We start from the raw sequence: 19971 nt of genomic DNA, 5'->3' as shown, positions 1-19971 counted from the left end.
TGAGCCAGTCACTTAATATCCAATCACCTGGTAATGCTTTCTCATTGGCCATTAAATTTCAACACCCAACTTATATAGGGTGTTTGGTGTTCCAATAAACAGTGACTTATATAATCATTTTTAGTGATCTCATGGCAGGAAGATCCCATACTGATACTTCAATTATCAGTACATATGCTTCCGTACTGCTTTGTTACTATAATATGTACTTTTTCTAAAAATAAAATATTGCATAGTGCTTTCTTGGTTTGTATACAAAATTTAAATTAAGATCTTAGGTAAAATATCTAGAAGTAGGGTTTCTGTTGTTTGTTGGCAACAATTCACAATAAGGCATACATATCATAATTTATTGTGTGTTACCAGTGATTCTAGGTGATGTAGGGTACAGATACAGAAGTTCATTTTAGGCAATTACCAGTGGAGGTATCTTGGAAGAAGCAAGACAGAAAAGCAGCCTTGAGTGTGAATAGATTCTTCAACATTGAAGATGATAGGGAAGGCAGGATGAACCAAGCAGTAAAAGGAAAAAAGGGACAATAGACATCTACATGATTAATGTCAATGCGTAAATCAACCGAAGGCTAGGGCTGGATAGAAGGGCTTCAAGTAACAACCTAAGGTAACCTATTAAAATTTATTACATAAACACAAGAGTAGATGTTCTAGAGGGTTCATATTCATGGAAGACAAATAAGAAAGTGGAGTTTTCTCTTCTTTTTGGCAATCCTGGAAATTGAACTCAGTATTTCATACTTGCTAGACAAGTACTTTACCCTTTGAACCATGACTCCAGCCAATATTTGCTTTAATATTTTATATATTTATTTATAACACACTAGGTGTACAAGCAGAGTTTCCCCGTAATATTTCTACACATGTATACAATGATCTTCATGTCCCCATCGGTCTCCTTCATTCCTTGCCCCCCTTTAAAAACTATTTCCCCAGGGTTCATTGTTATCTATCTATCTATCTATCTATCTATCTATCTATCTATCTATCTATCTATCTATCTATCTATCTATCTATCTATCTATTTTTGTTGGTTTTGGGGCTTGAACTCAGGGCCTGAGTGCTGTCCCTGAGACTCTTTGTGCTCAAGGCTAGCACTCTACCACTTGGACACAATGTAACTTGTTTTTTGAGTTTAATTGGAGATAAGGGTCTCACCCACACTTTTCTGTCTGGGCTGGCTTTGAAATGGCATCCTCAGCCTCCTGAGTAGCTAAAATTACAGGCATAGGCCACCGCTGTCTGGCTCATTGTTTTATTTTCATATTTGCAACTAAAGCTAATTGGGCTGTATTCACCCTCATTCATCTTCCTTGTAAATTTTCCCTAGTCCTATTTGTATTCGCCCCCAACAGGGTCTATTTGACTTTCCATTCATTTCTTTTCTAAATTGTTTCGTGGATTAGTTTTACAAAGAATGGGTAAACAGGCCAGAGATACCACCCCTGCAGAAGGTATTTCAGAACATCAGACTAAAGTGAAAAAAGATCTCTTCTAGATGAGGATTGTGAGAAGGGAAAGATTGGGGAATGTTCAAAAGACTTTGTGAAAGAAGACTCTATAAAATTTGGCAATGAATTGAGTGATTAGATGTCTAGCTGTAATTTAAAGCTAAGCAACCAGTAGGAATACTTTTAGACAAATAGGAAAAGAACATTAAGTTAAACCAGAGATTTGGGTCAGGTGGAAAGAGTAAATCTATAAAGTTGTTTGCATGAAGGTAATGAGGGCTATAGCAGTTTTTCTGGCTGTTATAACAAAGCAACAACTGTGTACCTAAAACAACGGAAATTTATTGTCATGCAGCATGGGAGGACAGAAATCCAAGATCAAGGTGTTGGTTCCTTCTGGAGACGATGATTAAGACTCTGCTTCTAACCTCAAGCCTAGCTTGGGATAGCACCAGGCAGTAGTCCTTGTCTTGAGGATGGTGTTTTCCTGTCTCTTCCAATCCTCTTCCTCATATGTTTATCTTTCTATTCCGATGTCTTCCCTCACCAGGTCACATCCCCCTCCCAACTGCCTCTTCCTAATCATTTATAAAGAAACTATATCCAAATAAGATCACATTCACAGGTATTTCAACACCTTTATGGAATGACACAATTCAAGCCATAAAAATGTCCATCCCAGTCCATGTTTAAAGAATGTGAGAACATTAAAATGGGAGAGGGACAAACAGATTAGTGGGATTAATGTATTAATAATCCTCAACATATTGAGAATGCATTGGATCCTTAAGTGTCGAGAGATGGTTCAGTTTAATGTTCTGCTTAATGTAACATTTGCCTTTTTAATCGCTATGAAAAGTGACTTGACTTCTGCTTGGATCTTTATAGTGACAGGGAAGTCATTTCCTTGTTAAGCTTTAATAAGTTTCTACATTGAGAGAAAATATGGCACCTAATGCTATTGCTCATTTCTCCCAGTCTTTCCTCCAGGCTTACAAACAGCCAGGCCCTTACGTGTTATTGGGTTGCAAATATTTAAGCTACTTTCAGGCTGCCCCTTTCTTGCCATCAAAACCCAATTCTTTTGCCACCGCTATATAACATAGCTGTCAGATCTTCCTTGTTTGACCCTTATGAGCATACCTCTCAAAATTCCAATGACTAGAGACAATGCACTGATCATACCCAGAACAATTTGTGTATGAGGAGGTGCACTGTTGTGTCTAGTATTGCACACCAGGAGTCTGTGCACTTAGCCACAGGGTACTTTATAATAATGTGAGCAATTGAAATATGTAGGCATTTTTCCTTATTAATAGATATTTGACATAGAGTTTCTAATACTGAATTTTAGCAATCATTATCAAGTTTTGCACTTACATTTAAACATAGATTTTACTTTGGAAACCTGAATTTTATCTTTGGTAATTTCCCCGTATTTATAGATTTGTGAGATCTCCTTGAATCCCTCTTTTGGTATTCACTATTACCATTGCCCTTAATTTTACACTACTTTCAAACTTGATAAATTTACATGCTAAGAATTCTTTAAAGATATTGATTAAAATATTGAATGAGATAAGGGTAAATGCATATATCTGTACCCCCAGAAAGCAAACTGGGCAGTCTCAATATTTGGTGAAAGTTATTATAAATGTAGAGCTACACACATTCCCACCATTTTACTAACATATCACAAATGAAATTTTATCTAATGTCCCATTATATTAACTTACACTTTCTCTAAGGAATGGTCTTGGTCTAGGAATACAACTAAACAACCAAAGCAATATCACTGGTGAACATAGCTATGCCAGTTTCAACAATCACCTCTTTTTTATCTAATCAATTAAAATTGCCTAAATAAAACATTGAAGATATTTCTGGGAATTGACATGAATCTCACTAATCTTTAATTTCAACATCTGTCCCTTTCTCTGTACTAAAATTAAAATATCATTCAGTCTTCAGTCTTCTTACATTGCTCATTATCTACAAAGCCCACTGATAATTCTTGTTCAATCAGCAAAACAGGTCATATTTTAATCTTAGGTTCAGTAGTAAAACAACAGACACTTCTTCATGGGTTATTAGAAGGTGTTTGATTATTGTGAGACAGTAGGAGAAGAGGAAAGGAAGGAGGGAAGATTTCTGGATTTTCTATTTGTATCATGAGAATATAAGAAATATGGCACCAATTCAGAGTGACCAGGACACACAGGCATAGGAAGATTGGGTCTGTAATCCTTAAGCAAACGTGCATATGATTTAGTCCACATAGTCTTTGGGTATGGATAAGAGCATACTACCAGTAACTATCAAATGGCATTTCATAACTACACAATCTTATCCTCATGGAATATCCCCCTTCCCTATTATTTATTGGAATCATGAAAAGAACATGACTTACAAATCAGTGTCCACCACATTAGGCAGTTCTACTGTTTTCCATTGAACTCTGGCAATAGTCTGTAGCATGTCTGCTGATGCTCAGTGTTTCCAGATGATGTTCTGCCCCTACGGTTTCTCTGGGGGAGAGCTGGCTTCTAGTGTGGCCCAAGGCTGTAAAATTCTTAAGTGCCTAAATGGTGCTGATATCCTTCATTCATGCCAGCAATGGAGAGAATGATCCTTATCCTCAATTAATGCTATCATTTTTTATTAGGCTTTAAAGCAGAATTGCCTGTGAATTGTGGGATTCTTGCATTTGCTTATAAAGGTTTCCTTTTAGTTTCTTCCCAAGATACCCAGAGCCTAGATTGTAAAATTGTGTAATTGCTGAAATGCCATTGTAGTTTTTCCTTTATCCTTGATGTTTTATCTGTCCATAGACACAAGCACATACCTCCTCTTTATGTAACCAAAACCTCAGCCCTTCTTGAGATCTATTTATGGAAATACTGTGTCCATTGATTTGCCAGATGTACCACTATTTCTGGTATATTGAAATTCACTTTGTCTTCATTTCTGTTGTATTTGGGTAGAATCTCTCATCACATGATATATTGACTCCAAAGCTTCTGTTGATAAATAAGGTAGACATATCTACTTACTAAAGGGAAATAAGAATCTCATCTTGGAGGAAAAGTTGGAATAGATACATTTATATATTTGAGAGTCACCCAGTAATTCTGTTTGCAAGCTTAATAATAGAAAGAGTTGACAATGGTGGTCATGGAGAGTGGGGAAAATGTGGGGCGCAAACAGGACACTAGGAATAAATTTTAAGTATTAGAATAGAGAAATTGAACTACCATGGAGACTGAGAACTGATGTCTAGAAAAGAGCATTGCAATGAAAGCAAAGGAAGTAGGGAGCTCAAAATATTACCCCCCCCTAAAAAATCCTCAAAAAAATAACAACCCCATTAATAAATGGACTAAAGACTTAAAGAAAGACTTTGCTGAAGAAGAAATATGAATGGCCAATAGAAACATGAAGAAATGTTCAACATCACTGGCCATAAACAACATTGAGTTTCTACCTCACCCCAGTTAGAATGGCCATTATCAAGAAATCTAATAACAACAGATACTGGCTGGGATGTAGCCAAAAGGGAATATTACTACACTGTTGGTGGGAGTGTAAACTTATTCAACCACTCTGGAAAGCAGTATGGAGGTTTCTTAAAATATTAAACATAGAGCTCCCCTATGACCCAGCAATCCCACTCCTGGGCATTTACCCAAATGACCACAAACCATCCCACACTAAAGCCACCAGCACAACCATGTTCATTGCGGCCTTATTTACCATAACTGAGATGTGGAATCAATCCCCCTCAGTGGATGAATGGTTCCAGAAAATGTGGTATATATACAAATGGAATTCTGTTTCCATCAGAAAGAATGACATTGCCCCATACATAAGGAAATGAAAGCCTCGGAAACATAGTCTGCATACACTGTTTCCCTCATTTGTAATAACTAGAATATGTATAGGATTTTCTTAGGAGAGTACCACAATAGCTCAATAGCTATGTGCATATGAGCATATAAAATGATGCTTATTGAAATGAACTCCAGGAAATGGAAACAAAATATTTTTAATTGTACAGTTTGCAGTTATTTCTTCCTTTTTCCCCTTTGGTTTACTTCCTGATGTCATTTTTTTTATTTCTGTACATGTTGTCTTGTATATATCTAATTTGGGGAAGAGAAGTGGAATCACAGAAACAAACAGTGGGGCAAAGGGTGAACCAATTCAGCAGTGACACTCACTAGACACCATGTTGGAAATGAACTTTACAACTTTGGAAGGAAGGGCGTTGGGAAGGGAAAAGTCAGAGAAAACCAGGCAAGGGGTAACACTGCTCAAAAAGAAATGTACTCATTATCTGACTTATGTAACTGTAACCCCTCTGTACATCACCTTTACAGTAAAATGTAAGTTAAGAAAGGAAAGAATGGGGAAGCAACTATTAGTACAAATCACAACAATGGCTTCCAACAAGAGGGCGACTTGGTACCTTTCTATTGTGGAAAGGAAAATGGGAATTTCACTGACAAGGTCAATGAAAGTGATTTTGATAAAGTAATGCAAATGAGTGATGTGCTATAATTATGGAAGAATGAATTATGTAGAAAATGAGGAAATTATTCTCTTAGGAAGTTTGAATTGGAAATGAAGAAGGAAAAGAGAGGGTGTTAGTTATAGTTTGCTCAGAAAACCTCATCCTGTGGGACCAAAGGAAAGAGACTAAAAATAGGTACAGAAGTAAGTTTAAGTGTGTGTGTGTGTGTGTGTGTGTGTGTGTGTGTGTGTGTGTGTGGTATACACTTTCATTTGTGTTTTGGAGGGAGTGTTGGAGTTCACAATGAAATGCCCCTATTTTATTATCAAAGAAAGAGGCATTGTCATTATGTATCAAAGGTCATGGGAATAAGTTAACTGAACCAATGGAGGCAAGAGAAAAATATTAAGTATTTCAGATAGCCCCTAGAGAGGAGAGGAAATAACTTTTTAAAAAGGCAAAGAAAAGAAAAATAAGGAAACAAATAAGAAATGAAAGCCATGAGAATGGATGGCCAAAGGAGAAAGGAAGGAAGGTCATCAGAGGTGAAGATGTCAAGAATAAGATTGGGATTAAATGGCTGTTTCACATAAATATATAAGTTTTCTAATATAAAGATAGAAACTGGGGTGGAGTGGGAGACTGAGCCAGCTGATACTCTCAATCCACACGGACTAACCAGGGGTTGAATAGTGAAAGACTTCAAAATTATTTTGTGAAGAAGGAAGAAGAGTGAAAGATATATCCAGTTCTCATATGGAGAATTCAGGTAAAGGCAGTTTCTGGGACACATGAAGCAGATGCAGTTTCTCCCTTTTAATACATGGCTACGGTCAGTTTATGAACCTTAGGGATTTTGCTGTATTTATATATTCCCTTGAAAATAATAAACTTGTTTGTCTCTTAATAATCTCTAAAGCAAAATGTTAAACTTTGAACTAAGAACTCTACCCATTGTTCCCTACACTCAGCCAGACTCTGATCGTATTAGCTGAGTAACTAAGGCATTTGTCTTCATTAGCTAAGATTGACTTCTGAAATGCTTTGCATGCAAAAGAGACAGTGACCTTCACTCTTTCATTCTCATAGATTCGGAGAATAATCTAGATGCTAGTTTTTGCTTCCAGCAAAATAAAACTTGTCCCTATCAATTTAATTAACTGTTTCCAATTGTCTCTAGTGTTTTACAATGTATTTGCAACCTTAGTCACACAGACTTCTATCTATATTTCTGTGGAGTACAAGAATTTGAGCAACCCCACCCAGTTTGCCACCAGCATGACATAAACACTCTCATCTGGAAGGGTGATTTATTACTGGGGAAGGAATTGGGCAACAAAGAAAAGGGAGATGAGTGGAACCCACTAATGAGGTTGGTGGAGAAGTCTTTTGGAGGATGCTCAAGAGAAATGAGCAGAGGTGCTGGGTTGAGGGAGGACAAAGTATCAGTGGCCAAGACTGGTAAGTGGCAGGGAAGCCAGTATCACACAGATAGCTCAAGTAAAACATCCCAGGAAAAGAAGAATTGGAGGGAAGTTGGGGAGATCAAAACAAAGAAAACTATTAAAATAAAATCTGGAATAGGAACAGAGAATGGTATCCATTTTCTTCCTGAGTTCCCAGAGCAGAAAGTAGGCCCAATGTTGAGTTCCTCCCCTCCTCTCCTCTCCCCTCCTTTCCCTTCCCCTCCCCTCCTCTCCTCTCCCCTCCTTTCCCTTCTCCTCCCCTCTTCTCCTCTCCTCCCCTCTCCTCTCCTCTCCCCTCCACTCTCCTTTCCTCTCCTCTCTTCCCCTCTCCTCTTCTCTTCCCATCTCCTCTTCTCTTCCCTTCTCCTCTCCTCTCCCCTCCTTTCCCTCTCCCTCCCCCTCCTCTCCTCCACTCTCCTCTCCTCTCCCCTCCACTTCCCTCTCTTCTCCTCTCCTCTTCTCTTCCCATCTCCTCTTCTCTTTCCTTCTCCTCTCCTCTCTTCTCCCTTCTCTTCTCTTCTTCACATTGAAGATTTACTTAATATCATAAACTCAAACCATCAGTAAAACATGTATGTGTGTGTATATATATATACATACATATATATAATTATTTCAATAAAGAAAAGGGAAGTGTGATTAATGTCCAGGGTAAACCAAGCAACGGTCTCAAAACTATGTGACTCCAGGAAAGCAGTTAAAGGGATAGCGCTTCGATCATGTTTGATGCGAGGTTGTGGAGCTTAGATGATTTCTTGTGGTTGAGAGCTATTTTTCCAAGATATTATGTCAATAAAAATACTACTTTAAAAATTCTTTTCTCCCAAGCATCCTTGGTTTGAAAGCAAGATCTTTTTGTTTGTTTCTTTGGGTTCCAATGAACACAAAAGCAGTCTCTTTGTGGGGCACTCCGTAGTTTTCGGGTGCTCATTGCCAATACATCAGATTCATGGGTTAAATAGATGTCACCAATGATATGATTGGGAGCAGGGAAAGCAAGAGAAAAGTGTCACACTGTCCTGGTATGAGCTTCTGAGTTTGGGTTTGCCTGCAGCTGGTCTAGCAAAGCTGCAACCACGAACATTCTGTAATGGAATTTCCAGCTTGTGCGGAGTGGTCTGTCTTCCTAGCTAAAGCTGTGTTAGAGGCATACCTTGGCTTGCAATGGCAGTTCATGGTCCCTATGGGAAACAGCTAGTGAATCTAATTCTAGTCTAACTAAATCTGAATCTGAACTCTGACTAAGTTCCTCCTTTTTAAAAATCATTGCTTTTGGGTTTTCGTTTGCTTGTTTGTTTGTACTGGTCCTGGGCTTGCAGGGCCTGGGCACTGGCCCATCATTTTTGTGCTCAAGGCTAGCACTGTACCACTTGAACTACAGCTCCACTTTTGGCTTTTTGGTGATTGATTGGAGATAAGAATCTCAAGGACTTTTCTGCCTGGGCTGGCTTTGAATTGTGATCTTCAGATCTCGGTCTCCTGAGCAGTTAGGATTACAGGAGTGAGCCATCAGTGCCAAGCCAAATGATAACATTTTAAGGTTGACTTATGCCTGCAAAATGAAGGCCTTTGACTTATTTCAGCTTACAGAGACCAAATGCATGTTTCCTTTTTTATGGGGGGGGGATGGTAGGACATGTGTTTTTAATAGACCTTTAATTCTGCAAGTGAGTACAAACATAATATTGCTTAGTACATTGCAGGCTACCAGTAAAGATATTGGAAAGTATCATGAATTAACAGGGGTGAGGGCAAGAGTTTATATGGTTTAAGAGTTGAGAAATGGAACACCTGTACATTATTTGCATTATTTATGGTAACATTATGATGTCCCATCTGTCTATAACTCTTCCTGTTTTTAACCTCTCTATCATCATTAAATTACAGTTGGTGCCAGTGGCCCAACCCTGTAATTGTAGATAATTAGGAGGCTGAGATCTGAGGATCGTGGTTGGAAGCCAGTCCAGCAGCAAAGTCCATGAGACTCTTTAACTGCCAAAATACCAGAAGTAGAGCTTTGGTTCAGGTGGTAGAGTGTGAGCCTTGAGAAAAAGAAAACAAAACAAAAGAAAAAACAAACTGAGGGCCAGCACCCAGTCCCTAAGTTTAAGCCTCAGTACTGGCACATCCCTCAAAATAAATGTATTCAGCATATAGCAAAATGGAGATTTAAAGGGACTTCCGGTCATCATAATGCTCCCACACTGTGTTAGAAAGACGCAGAGACTAAGAGCTGGAAGCTTTTCTTTCACTATGCATGGCCTGGAGAAAATTCTCAAGGCAAAAAAATAAAAACATAGTAATATCATTAGATTCATCTTGAAGAAAGAATTTGGGTATAAGTGGAAAATTAAGAATGATGTCAAATACCAAGTATTCACAGAGATATGGAAGTGTTTTTTTTTAAGGCAGAGTATTCTTTATCTTGGAACAAATATATCAAATGTGCGTTTTAGTGTCTATTTTTTAGTGGTCCTCATGATAGGCTGAACTCAGTGTCTGTTTCTGTCCTTTCAAAGGGGTATGCTGTCTGGAAAGGCCACCAGAGTAACTAAGTCTGACTGTGTTATTCTCTACATGTGACATTCTCTCTCCTCTCATGTTCTCCAGGGTATATATGAGCATGAAGGAGCTAAAGGAGACCCTGAAGCTCAACAGTACTCATTTCCTCAACATCTACTTTGCCAGCTCAGTGCGGGAAGACCTGGCAGGTGCAGCCACCTGGCCTTGGGACAAGGAAGCTCTCGGCCACCTTGGTAAGTGAGATTAAAAACCAAATACAGTAGAAAAGTCAAGGAGGTCTAAAGGCATTTGTGTAAGTGAATGTGGGGGTGGGGTGGGAGAAAGACTAACATAAATGTGTTCAATGAATTAACAGTTCACAGCTTTGGGTTAAAAAAGCTATTTAGGAGATTATCAAATGTTTCAGTGCAGGCAAATAAGAGACATTAGGGAAACAGTATAAACCTCCCAGAATAATCTAGATGGATTCTATAATCTAAATACAAATAAATTGTTGGAATGAATGAGGGAAGGGGTAACAAGTTTGACAAGAAATGTAATTATTACCTTACTTATGTAACTCTAACCCCTCTGTACATTAGCTTGACAATAAAAAAATACTAAAAACAGAGATTTATTTAAAGCTTAGAGAGCTCACAGTGGATAATCTATGAAAAACATGGCTAGATGGTAAAAGCTGGTTAACAAAATACATTGTACCAAGCCAGGAACCATGGTTTACATCTGTCATCCTACCTACTCTGGAAGCTGAGATCTGAGGATCACAGTTCAAAGCCAGCCTGGGCAGGAAAGTCCATGAGACTCTTATCTCCAATAAACTACTCAGACTATTCAGAAAATGCTGAAAGTGGCATTATGGCTTAAGTGGTAGAGCACTAGATTTGAGCACAATGAGGCCCAAGGATAACACCCAGGCCAGGAGTTCAAGGTCAGGCCAAAAAAAAATCACTGTATCAAAATCTGGTGGGCATTTTGCTGGGACTGGGCACTCAAGGAATTCTGAAAAATTCAGACAGGTAGAACTTCCTTGCTCACTTAGGAAAGTAGCAGGCACTTTCATGCTGAGTGCAACTACTGAATACACATGAGAGACCATCTGTTTTAATTGTCTTACCTATTATTGTACAGAAAATCTTAATTAGCTACCACCAAGGGGCATTATCTATTTAATCAAAGCTAGTTTGTACATATGTATATACATATACACCCATACATACATATGTATATATGCATACATGTATATATGACACATTGACATATGTATATACACATGTATGCATATATACATGTATATATAGATACATATCATATATCAATATGGATGGATATTGAGAGTTACATGTGTTTATTTGTGTGCGTATATCTGTGTATATATATCAGAACACTGGTGGGCTTCTTACATAGACTAGACCCTCAAAAAGATACTAGGAGATATATATGTGTCTTGATAGTGATGTATCTATGCCTTAGGCAATGGAGGAGACAGTAAAATTAACTGTTTAAGGATCTGAAAAAAGAGTTTTTCTAGTAAGGATGACTGGGTGTTATTAACTCTATAGAATCTGAAACAGTTTTAGGAATAGGCAGTTCTCTTTAAAAAATTTATATATATATATTATTATTATTGTAAAGGTGATATACAGAGGGGTTACAGTTAAATCATTCAGGTAACAAGTATATTTCTTTTTAACAGTGTCATCCTTTGCCTTGCCCTCTCCCAGTTTTTCCCTTCCATTCCCCATCTACAAGTTGTACAGTTCATTTTCAATATAGTGTCTAGTGTGTATTACTACTGCATTTGATCACCCTTTCCCTAACCTTTCTGTGCCTCCCTTAATCTCAGGGCAGAGAAACTTACGAACAAGACGAAAAGTACAGAAAACAAAAACAGCAACAAAGAAAAAATCTTCTTGTTTCCATTTCTTGGAGTTCATTTCCATGAATATTTTATGTGATCATATGCATGTAGCTATTGGGCCTTTGTGATACTCTCCTAAGAATATCCTCACTTAGTTTCACCGTGTGAATATTCTAGAAACCTGTATGATTTATCATGTCCTAGTGTAGTGTTCACTTGTAGATTTATAGGCTCATGCTAGTTACCACAAATGAGGGATATCATGCAATCTGTTTCTTAAAGTCTGGCTTACTTCTTTTAATTACTATAACTTTTTTCCAAGTCTTTCCATTTCCTTTTGAAGGGTACTAGGGTACAATATCACTCTTTTTGGTGGAGGAGTAGAATTCCATTGTGTGTGTGTGTGTGTGTGTGTGTGTGTGTGTGTGTGTGTGTATCTCACATTTTTGTGTATATGTGTGTGTGTGTATTCATATATATGACATTTTCTTGACCCATTTGTCCATTGAGCGGTATCTGGGTTGGTTCTCGCTCTTGGATATAGTACACAATACGTATGAAGCTATTTTTTTTTTACCACAAGTCCTTCTATTCCTGGATCTAAGCCTGTGAGGAATTAGAAAACTTATGATATTTTTTGTGATCTGAGCCTATGAAGGCAGGGCATTATTTGTGTTGATGGCATATTTCTTGGCTTTAAAATATAAGAAAAATTTCAGAGTTTAAAAGGCTTAACAACCTCTGTTGCTCATACCTGGTTTAGGTCATTTTAGACCCTAGTAAGTAAAGATTCATGTTATGATCTTTAGTGTCTATTATAGAACAGTTGAATTATCATAACTAGAAAATGAGGAAATAACCCAGACAAGATTACAAAGGATGAGAAAACAGAAATAAATAACAAGTAAGAGAAATAAATTGTAGGGTATTGATTCAAACTTCCCACATTTGTAACTACTAATGTAGATGAACGAAAGATACCAATTCAAACTCAAAAAATGTCAGACTGAAAATGTTAGCTTTAGACTATTTGTAAAAGATGTATATTACATAAAATGTCAAGGCAGTTGAAAGTAAAAGGATGAGATAACACATAAAAGGCAAATACTAATCTAAAGAAAAACAATGTTGGTTTTAATATCAGATAAAGTACACTGTGAGGTACTAGTATCAGATATAGATAGGACTACTTATGTTATAACAAAGTAAATTCAGTTGGCTAGTGCAATCACAATGAATTTGGCCATAATCGATAATATGCTCTAAGATATATAAAGCAACATTTGATTTAAAAAATGTAAAAAAGAAACAGATAAACCCACAATCATAGTTGCAAGTCTGAAATAACTTTTCTCAGAAAGTAATAGATTAAAGACATAAATATTGAGTAGAGATATGAATATTTGAAAGCACGAAGAACAATTTTGACTCATTTCACACAATTAAACCAGTGTATTTACACAGAGCAGTGTGTATGTTCTTTGTTCATGTGACTTGGAAGACTTGTCAAAGGAGTTCTGTACCAAAGTAATTTCAAAGGATTGAAATAAAAAAAACCTTGCTCTCTGATTACATTGGAAATAGGCTAGAAATCAATAATAACAAGACAATAAAAATAAGGAAATCCTCATGTATTTAGAAACTGAGCAATTTATTTATAATTATCCAATGACTCAAGCAGCAAATTATAATGGAAATAAGAAAATATTTTAAACAAAATGATTATAACAACATGGCATATCAGAACTTGTATATACAAGAAGACTCACACAGGGCAAAATTTATAGCTTTGTGTTTTAGAAAAGAATAAAGTCTGATCTAATTATCCAGCTTAAGAAGCCAGCAAAGAATATCATATTAAGCTCAAAGAATGAAGACAGAAGGAAATAATAAAAGAAGACAAGACATAAATAGAGAATAAACTTTCATTAGAAAAAATTAATAGAGCAAAAATTCTTTGGATAAAGGAAAAAAGTCTTTGAAGGAGAAAAAGTATTGCTAGGTCCCTGGAAAGACTAAGCCATGGAAGACTTACTCAGGAAAAGTATATATTACCACCATAAAGAGTAAAAGAAGTAACATCTTTTCATATACAACAAAATATTCATAGGCAACAACTATTTTCAACAACTAGTGTTAGAGCATTTGAATAATCAGAGGCAAAAGAAAATGAACCTAACCTAATTAAGCCTCATAACTTACTAAAATAATTCAAACTAGATCATATATTTAAATATAAAAGGCAAAATTGTAGATCTCTTTTTTTTTCTGGTCCTATGGCTTGAACTCAGGACTTGGGTGGTATCTCTGAGTCTCTGTGTGATCAAGGCTCATGCTCTGTACTTGAGCCACAATGCCACTTCTGGCTTTGTCTGAGTAGTTTATTGGAGATAAGAGTCTCATGTATTTTCCTTCCCTAGCTGACTTTGAACCACGATCCTCAGATCTCACCCCTCTGAGTAGCTAAGATTATAGGTGTGAGCCCTGAGCGCCCAGAAAAACTGTAGAACTTTTGAAAACAAATGTGTAGAAAATATGTGGGGCAGGACTAAGCAGTGTGCTTATCTAGGATGCCAATAGCATAGTTAAGAAAAATAGAAACTCATACATTGGACTTGATCAAAATTTAAAACTTTTTCCCCCTAAGGACTGCTAAATGCAAAATGAAAGAACAAACTTTGCAAAGCACATTTCTGACAAATACTTTGCATCTAGTAAATAGAGAGCTCTCAAAACCGAACAGTAAGAAGAAACTAACATTTCAGTTAGAAGTGGGCCAAGAAACCAGCAGACATTTTACTAGTTACAGAAATTGAAAATCAGCACATCTAATGATGGTCAACATCATTAGACATTAGGAAAATGCAAATGGAAACCACAGGGATAGGTCATTGTCCCTATCTGTAGAACTCAACTGTGCGTAGAAACAATACTAAGTGCTTGTAAGATTGGAAATAGCTCTCATATTTTGCTGGTGGGGAAGTGGTATGGCTTGGTCACCCTGAATATTTGGAAAATGCCTTATTAAACAAAATAAGTCAAACTCTATTATCCAGTAATTAGATTCTTGGTTGTTGATCTCCTAGCAATGAAAAATACAAGTTTCATTTGCAAATGAATGTCCATAACTTTATATGTAATTGCCCAAACTGGAAATGCCCTACCTCCTTCTCTTCCTCCTCCTTCTCTTCCTCTATCTCTTCCTCTTTCTTCTTTCTCTTCTTCCTCCTCCTCCTTTCCCATTGCTTTTCCTCTTCCTCCTCCTCTTCCTTCTCCATAACTTTCTTTTTGTCCATCCTCTTATGCCATTTTCTTTTCTTGTGCTTCCCCAAACTTCTCCTTCCTTATACTACAAAAAAAAATCCTTTTTATAGTTTTGCTCTTCATTGTGGAGAAGTTATTTTGAGGGAGTATATGTCAGCCAGTAACTGGAAGTTATTATGTAGACACCTGCAGACTGGCCCTCATCCCCCATTTTATGGGCATATAACATTCAACCCTAAAAGTTTTACAGAGCCAGTTTTAAAACTATTGCAACCAATATCTTTTTCTCAAACTGCCTGAGTTAATTTTTTATATAAGTGCTCTAGGAATTATATTCTTTATCATGAACTACTATGGTGGTCTGTGTCAAGCTGAGGAAAGTCAGTTAGAACTTGGAAACATTGCATCCCTTTGGAAGCTCTGTTGTCTGCTGCTAAGGTTTCATCTTTCAATCAACAACTTCTCTCTCTGCTTCCTCTGCACCATCCCCTAGACCACACAACAACAACTCTGTCTTATTGTTTTAGCTTGTTCTTCATAATCAAAGCTGAAAGGTCTTCTGAGAAGGCACATTTACATTCTCCCTGCCAACCCATTAGGAACAGCTGTGTCACACATGGCTACCAATTGCTAAATCCAGGGAGCTCAACTTACAATAATCTATGTGCAGGTTTTATAATACTGGCTCCATTTTGCGTTCAAATCTCAGTACACACATTGAAGTACATTGATTCTTCCAGAATTAAGTTTAATTTCTACATTGAACCTTCCTGGTTTTTTTTTTAAATCTTATTTTCACTCCACTGCAAAGTATACGTTTTATAGAACAGAAAAAGGCTAATATTTCACTTACTATATTTTTTCTGCATAGTTCTTAGTAACTCATGGACTTTATGGAAATATTGATTGAATAAGCAAATGTAATTATTAAAATAATAAAACCAAGCCACGCACCAGTGGCTCATGCTTGTAATCCTAGCTACTTAAGAGGCTGAGATCTGAGGATCTTGGTTCGAAGCCAATCCAGGCAGAAAAGTCTCCACGAGACTCTTATCTCCAATATACAACTCACAAAAAGCTTAAAGTTGCACTGTGGCTCAAATGATAGAGCGCTAGCCTTGAGCACTAAGACACTGAAGGACAGCACCAAGGCCCAGAGTTCTAAGCTCCAGGATCAGCAAAAGAAAAAGAATAAATAAAACCAAACAAAATATGACAACATGCATTTGAAATGTCTTAACATTTAAGATATTAATTTCTCCTCCAGATAGAAATTGCATTTATTATTTTATTATTGTTTTTTATTATTATCTTTAAGTCAATGTACAAAAGGTTTGCCGTTTAACAAAGCAGTTCCTGTATCTTGCTCAATGTTAGCCTTTTTAGTATTCCCACACACTCCTCCAACATACCCCTTCCCTGACTCTTCTTAATTTTGTAGCGCCCTTGTGTTTTTGTGGGAGGCTTTATCTCTCTATGACCACAGAGGAAATGCATATTTTATCCTTACTCATCTGGTGATGCTGCTAACCTGGGATGACCCTCATTTCTCTCACAAGAGCAAGAAATTTCTGTCAGGCTCTGGGCCACTCTTGGGGCTATACCTCACTGATCAGTGATTCCTCTTTAGATATGGGCCACTTACTCAGGAATCTATCAGGCTGATCTTCATACAAGCCTGTTTAGGGTTTTGATTCTCAGAAGGGAGGGTTTAGTCAACTTTACTGTATCCATTAAATTCCTTTTATCTCTCTTCCTTCAGTTTGAGAGGCTGATCTGGGTCTTTTGGGGCTAATATAGCAGTGGGCACTTTGGTATTATAAAGGCCATACTGGCTAAACCAGAGTCCCCTCAGAGGCCCACAAGCACAGCCTTCAGAACTCCACATTCCAGAAAGATCTCTTTCCTTCATTTCATTCTGCTTTTGACTTCTTAGTAAAGAAATAAATGCAGGAAATTCTGGCACCCCCTGGCATGAGGCATTGGTAGTTTTAGAATGTTCTGTATCCCTTTCTGTTGCCTTGAGCTGGTGCTTCTGGTTAGTCATTCATTGTTCAGCAGCCTCGCAGGTTGGTATAGACTGGAGAGTGGGAGGTGGTTGCCGGGAGTCTCCATTCAGAGAGAAGATTGAGGGACCAGAGTATGCTGCCATATATTTTTACTTCCTGTTTCAATGTGGCAGGTGAGAAGAGAAAGCACAAGAAGATAAATTAAATGGTAGGTGAGAGAATCCCATCTGTGTTTTAGCTTTAGTTTCTGATGCAAAATTCTGTCTCCAAAAGGAAAGCTGAACATAAGCAGTGGGTTTGAGTACAGGAAATGATAAATATATTCTTCCTTAACTAAACATCAGTACTATAGAACAAAGATCTTTTGTGTAAAGCTGATTTACTGTCAGGATCTACAAAAAATTTCAATAACAGCCCTAATTTCTTTCCTTCCTTTCATTTTCTTCTCTTTCCAGTTTTGTTTTTGGTTTTCTTTTTGAGACAAAGTATTATTACATAACCCAGGATAGTCTTAGACTCACCCATTTCAGCCTCCAAAATGCCGGGATTATAAGAATGTCACATTACACCTGGCTTAAATGTCTCAGGTTTGTAAAATTTTACCTCACCCTCCTAATCGCAAATTTTTAAGCTGAGCAGCTTGGAGTGACTTTCAAATCCCAGTGTGACGGCTGGGGTGTTTGTCTATGTGAAACAATGTCCAAGTTTTGTCTGTCTTCTGGGTGTCTTTGATCTCAGCATCAGAACAATATAGAAGCAAAGCATGAGGAGCTGAGGGTCACTAAGTGTGTCTTGTGGGAGGTGTTTGTCTCTCTAGCATCAATGACTGTTTCCCAACAGATCCGTCCTGTTTGTGGTCAGTCCCTGGCACCTATTCTCTTGATAAATGAAGATGGTTAGAGGAAAGCCACAAAGGATGAGGGGAAAATGCGTGTGCACACTGCATCATAGAATGGTATCCATACTGGCAAACTGGCTAATGTTATTTTTTCCAGTGATTTTGTTCTAGGAAATAAGCTAGATATATACATTTATTTACCTTACTATAACCTTTTAAGCTAGATTCTTATTTGTTGACCTTACTACTTTAACCTTACAACAACCCATTGATGTCAGGACTCTTGCTATTATCACTGATTATATCATTAAATAGCCCAAGAGCTTTTAAGGCATATCTCCAAAGGAAAGATAAATAGATGTCCAATGAGTGTCCACAGCCATAAAAGAAAAGCACCCTGGTCACTTCAAGGTTATCATGTGAAAGGGCTTCCTAGACCATGATGTAAACCCCCAAAGGTAGGCACTCACTGGTGGTAATGAATGCGGAAGGAAGTGGGAGATGTAGGTATTGGCATCCAACAATAATCCTGGTTTGTTTGAATATTACCATTAAATAGTTCTGGCAAGAAGCATGTCATACGATTGTCTCATCATTTCCACATTATTGCTTCTGAAAAAGGATAACAACACATTTCTCTGGAACAGTGGGAAGACACAGCTCCTTGGCCTTCCCTGGACAGACTCAAATGTCGAAGAGGGCAGGGAAGGATTGACACTCTGGGGATTTGTTTTTTTAATTATTATTTGTTATTATGTCTTGTTTCTTCTTAATGAAAACAAGTCCTTTCACTCCTCTTTTTAGATTTTTGGGCACCAAGTTGTATGCCTCAGTCAGGCTTTGGCCTGAATTCACAGCTGTGTATTTGTCATTTTTTTTTATTAAAACATGAAAGAACTTTTCTAAACTGAATCATGAAATGATGTCTTTCCTCTCATCCGTGTACGTGTGTGTGTGTGTGTGTGTGTGTGTGTGTGTGTGTTTGTGTGTGATTCAAACCTACTCCCCTAATGTTTGAGTAGTGTTGTTTTAGCTGGGACAAAGGATTAGTGTGAAGAATTGTTGGGGAGATCTGATCACAGAAGGGTGGATAGGAAAATATCACTGGTGGACAGGGAGTGAGGACTAATAAGAGGGAGTTGGTATCACTGAAAAATCTGTAGAAGACATGATTGTAGCAAGTGTGACTGTTCCCCCAAGCTACCAAGAAATGGGAATCTTGGGACATAAAATAGGAAATTAAGATGGGCACAGTCCATGATCACACAATTCTGCACACAATACTTTCTAATCATTTTACAAATCCCTGCGTGTTAGTTCTTCTAGGCATGGAAGTAAAAGTAGAGAAATCCTAATAAGACATTAGAGCCTCTCATTTAGGAGACCCAGGGCAGAACTGCAGAGCCAAAATTACAGAGTTAGACTCCAAGTTTCCATAGCCCCAGTGACTCTAAGACGTGGTACACTGGCAGGGGAGTTATTTAGGGAGTCTACGATCTTGGACTTTTCTCTCAATATGTTTTGGTCTGCACAGCACTTTTCCTTACACCAGAACAGTATATAATTCTGCATTTCCAACATTTCTATATTTGCTATATTTTGTGCAACATGCCAAATGTCATAATGTAATGACTAAGTTCATTGATTTAGATGATAGTAAAAACACGTAGATGATATTTAGCAGATGTTTCTTAAATTAAAAAAATCACTGTAAATATGGGTTAAAATTCTAATGTTTTTTTTTAAATTAAAATTTACATGCTGTCTGGTTAACTCTATATTCTTCTGTTTGAGGCGTGCAGTAAAAGAAATTTTGGCCAAATGACCTGGATGTGGAAGGGGTTTTCTAGAAGTGCTTTTTATGCTTTTTCCAAATTTATATATATATATATATATATATATATATATATATATATATAGGATGGTTCACTGAAAGCTGAATGTTTATTGCAGAATTTTCTCAGACAAAGGATATCTCCCTTGGAATTGAGACAGAGGCTTCTAGAAGTTGTCTGGAATCATACTATTTTGAGG

At 37.3% G+C, this 19971-nt stretch overlaps 1 protein-coding gene across 1 annotated transcript in view; it reads left to right on the top strand.

The window, feature by feature from the left end:
- Pappa2 (pappalysin 2) overlaps nucleotides 1–19971 on the top strand; it is a 213367-nt gene that overhangs the window by 61410 nt on the left and 131986 nt on the right. The window contains exon 3 of the mRNA XM_013015620.1: nucleotides 10056–10201. Within this exon, the coding sequence (XP_012871074.1) occupies nucleotides 10056–10201 (146 nt within the window). The remainder of the gene's footprint in view (nucleotides 1–10055; nucleotides 10202–19971) is intronic.

Source organism: Dipodomys ordii, unplaced genomic scaffold (assembly GCF_000151885.1).
Source record: "Dipodomys ordii isolate 6190 unplaced genomic scaffold, Dord_2.0 Scaffold27, whole genome shotgun sequence".
Lineage (NCBI taxonomy): Eukaryota > Metazoa > Chordata > Mammalia > Rodentia > Heteromyidae > Dipodomys > Dipodomys ordii.
This window is presented reverse-complemented; position numbering and strand designations above follow the sequence as displayed.